General features: G+C 39.9%; 1 protein-coding gene across 1 annotated transcript in view; it reads right to left on the minus strand.

Moving 5' to 3' along the window:
* Window positions 1-3,468: 3,468 nt before the first annotated feature.
* LOC109931250 (skin secretory protein xP2-like) overlaps window positions 3,469-3,713 on the minus strand; it is a 5,937-nt gene continuing 5,692 nt past the window's right edge. Inside the window, exon 3 of the mRNA XM_048595607.1 lies at window positions 3,469-3,497. Within this exon, the coding sequence (XP_048451564.1) occupies window positions 3,469-3,497 (29 nt within the window). The remainder of the gene's footprint in view (window positions 3,498-3,713) is intronic.

Consider the following 3,713-nt stretch of genomic DNA (forward strand, 5'->3'; position numbering starts at 1 on the left):
GGCTTTCAAGGGCGTGATGACAAGAGTTCAGAGGCATTATGTTCCTGTTAGAGTGAAGGATAAGGCTGGTAAGTTTAAGGAACAATGGGTGAATAATTATATTGAGGTTCTAGTCAAGAATAAAAGAGAATCTTATTTTAGATATAGACAACTTGGTTCAATTGAATCTCTTGTTCAATTTAGAGACTTTAGGGACATTCTTAAGAAAAAAATCAGGAATGTAAATAGGGATATGAGATACCATTGGCAAATAAGGTTAAGGATAACCAAAAGAGATTCTACAAATACATTAACAGCAAGAGGCAACGAGAGAGAGGGTAGGGCCGCTTAAAGATCAAGGCCATCATCTTTGTGCTGAATTCCAGAAGATGGGAGAAATACTAAATAAATATTTCAAATCAGTTTTCCCTGTGAAGAAAGGAGGTTAGAGAATGCAGAGAAATAAATTTTGATCTTTTTAAATCAGCTCACATTACAGAAGAGGAAGGTCAGGAGGCTTAGAGAAAATTAAGGTGGATAAATCTCTGGGACCTGATCTAATCTATCCCAGAATGTTATGGGAAGTTAGGGAGGAAACTATGAAATCCCTTGCAGAAATATCTGCATCACCTATAACTACAGAAGGGTTGCTTTTTGGACTGGATGCCAGTCACCAGCAGTGTTCCACAGCGATCGGTTCTGGGTCCTTGTTTGTTTGTCATTTATATTACTGATTTGGATGAGAACATAGAGGGCATGGTTAGTAAGTTTGCAGATGACACCAAAATTGGTGGCACATTCAACAGTGAAGAAGGTTTTCTAAGATTACAAAGTGATCTTGATGAAATGCATCTATGGGCTAAAAAATGGGAGATGGAGTTCAATGTGGATGAATGTGAGGTATTGCATTTTGGTACAACAAACAAGGGTAGGGCTTATACAAATAATGTTAGGACCTTGGGTAGTGTTGTAAAACAGAGGGACCTAGGGGTGAGGGTACATAATTCTTTGAGGTTTGAGTTACATATAAACAGGGTGGTTAAAAAGGCATTTGGCATGCTCACCTTCATTGCTCAGTCCTTTGAGAACAGGAGTTGGGAAGTCAAATTGACGTTGTACAGGACATTGGTGAGGCCTCTTCTGGAAATATTGTGTCCAATTCTGGTTGCCCAGTTATCGGAAGGATATTCTCAAGCCAGAGACGGTTCAGAAGAGATGTACCAGGATGTTGCTGGGTGTGTCAGGTTTGAGTTATAAAGAAAGGCTGGATAGGCTGGGACTTTTATCATTGGAGCATAGGAAGTTGACCGGCAACCTTATAGAAGTTTATCAAATAATGACGGGTATAGATAGAGTTAATGGTAGTTGTCTTTTCCCTTGGATGGGGATTTCAAGACTAAGGGGCACATTTTTAGGTGAGAGGAGAGAGAATTTTAAAAAGTCATGAGGGGCAATTTTTTTATGCAGACGGTGTTTCGTGTATGGAATGAATGTCTAAAGGAAGTGGTGAATGCGAGTACAATTACAATGTTTAAAAGACATTTGGATAAGTTCATAAATAGGAAAGGTGTGGAGGAATATGGCCCAGGAGCAGGCAGGTGGGACTAGTTTAGTTTGTGATTATGGTCAGCAGAAAAAGAAGGATTGTGGGTGATCATAATGTGTGAATGAATACTTTATGCCAGGTCTTGAGTCCTTCTGGTAAGTGTTTCTCAGGTGCTGTCCCACTGGTGGCAAAAGGTGGCTGTGCACCCTTCAGTGCATATTGTATGGAAAGCTTGATGTCACTGAGGACAAGGTAGCTCATTTTATTGGCAACACATGAATAAACACTCACTCCCTCCACCACCAACACCCAGTACCACCAATGGCTGCCATCTACAAACTGAACTCCAGAAATTCACCAAGTCTCCTTTGACAGGATTGTCCAAACCTATAACTACTTTCAACTGGAATGACAAAGACACCACCACCTGCAAGTTCCCCTCCAAGGCACTCACCATTCTGATTTGGAAGCTGTTGCTGGGTCAAAATCCTGGAACTCCCTCCAAACAGGATTGAGGGTCTACCGATACCAAATGGACTGCAATGGTTCAAGAAGGCAATTCACCACCATTTTCTCAAGAGCAACTAGAAATAGACAACAAATGCTGGCCAGCCAGTGATGCTGACATTCCATGCATGATTAATAAAAAGGCTGAAACTTTATATAATTGTTCTACTGTGAAATGCCTGTGCAGTTTCACAATTCAATTGGTTGATGACCATGCGAGTGTGAGGTTGCAATGAGAAAATGTTTCCACTTACCTCACGGAGCCCAGGTGCTTGTTCACCTTTTTCCTGCACTGAATGCAAGAATGGGGTTTATTTTTTGTGCAAACCTGGGGCTGTGACCTTGATCCTGATAACTTGGGTCTGATGGGAATGTTTCCTGCTGCCAGACCTTGGGAAGGGTGAGAACCACCTGGCTGTCTGTCCAATATGATTCTCCCTTCAACCAGCAGTACAAGTTGCCTGCAAATGTACTAAGCTGAATTGTAGATGACCACATGAGATAAATTATTTTGGACCATCCCTGGTAGAAGTGATCACCTGTAACATGTCTGACTCCATACTTCAACTCCAAGTTGGACATCCTAGCTCATTTTCTTAAATATGAAGACTAACACTATCTTGTTCATAATTTATAATGTTTTAAGGCCTGCAATGCCACTACTGAAGATGTTCCAGCTTTATTATGTTGTATTATCCACAAATTTTGAGGTTATGTCCTACACACCCAAATCTAGGTCATTAATATCTCAAGGCAATATGCAAATAATGAGATTCTTAACTCCCTGACAACATTGTAATCCAAATTAGAAACCTATCAGCTGCAGACATAAATTCACCTCCCATTGAGTCATGCAATAGTGTTTAATTATTATGTGATACTATCCTGCCCAGAGTAAAGTATTTAAATCAACAGTGACTAACTCAAAACCAATATTTATTGAATGTTTACCTGGTTCCAAACAGTCAAGACTTTTGATAAAACAGCAAAATATAAAATTATATACTTTTGGATCTTATTGAGAATTTATTGCCTTAGTTTGAATGTAACTTATATTCCAGAGAACTACAGATTTGGTACTAAAGTTGAAAATTGGCTATTTGATCTGGGTAATTCCTTTATAGGTCCAAACGTTCAGATACCATGACAAGTTTAAGTTAATAGTTAGTGTTAACATTCTCACTATTTCCATTTAAGTTACATCAGTAGTTTTGTTGCCTTATGACTGCTTTCTTTCCTTCTACAATGCAAACACTCAAGAGTGCAATTCCTAGTCTCAAGGTTAATATTGTAATCACACTTGTTACAGGTGACAGAATCTCTAAACAAGGTATTACACCTCAGAGCCAGGATCAAGCTAGATGTGACAAAAATTATATTCAAAGTCAGGCCACGATGGAGTTATGTTATTTAACCAGTTACATTTAAAGGCTAGTTCAAGAGCCATCAGCTGCAGCATGCACACCTGGATTATTGAATAAATTCCTTCAAGTGTATTCGAAAAACTAGTATTAGATTTAATGGCAGAACCAGGTATTTCTGGGACATTATCATTCGGCAGGGGGAGGGACATCTTCAGCACTGGCATCAGGGGCTTCCGCTGGTGCAGGTGCATCTTCCACACTGGCATCAGAGGCTTCCTCTGGTGCAGGTACATCTTCAGCGCTGGCATCAGGGGCTT

The sequence above is a fragment of the Rhincodon typus genome, chromosome 4 (genome assembly GCF_021869965.1).
Source record: "Rhincodon typus isolate 14 chromosome 4, sRhiTyp1.1, whole genome shotgun sequence".
Lineage (NCBI taxonomy): Eukaryota > Metazoa > Chordata > Chondrichthyes > Orectolobiformes > Rhincodontidae > Rhincodon > Rhincodon typus.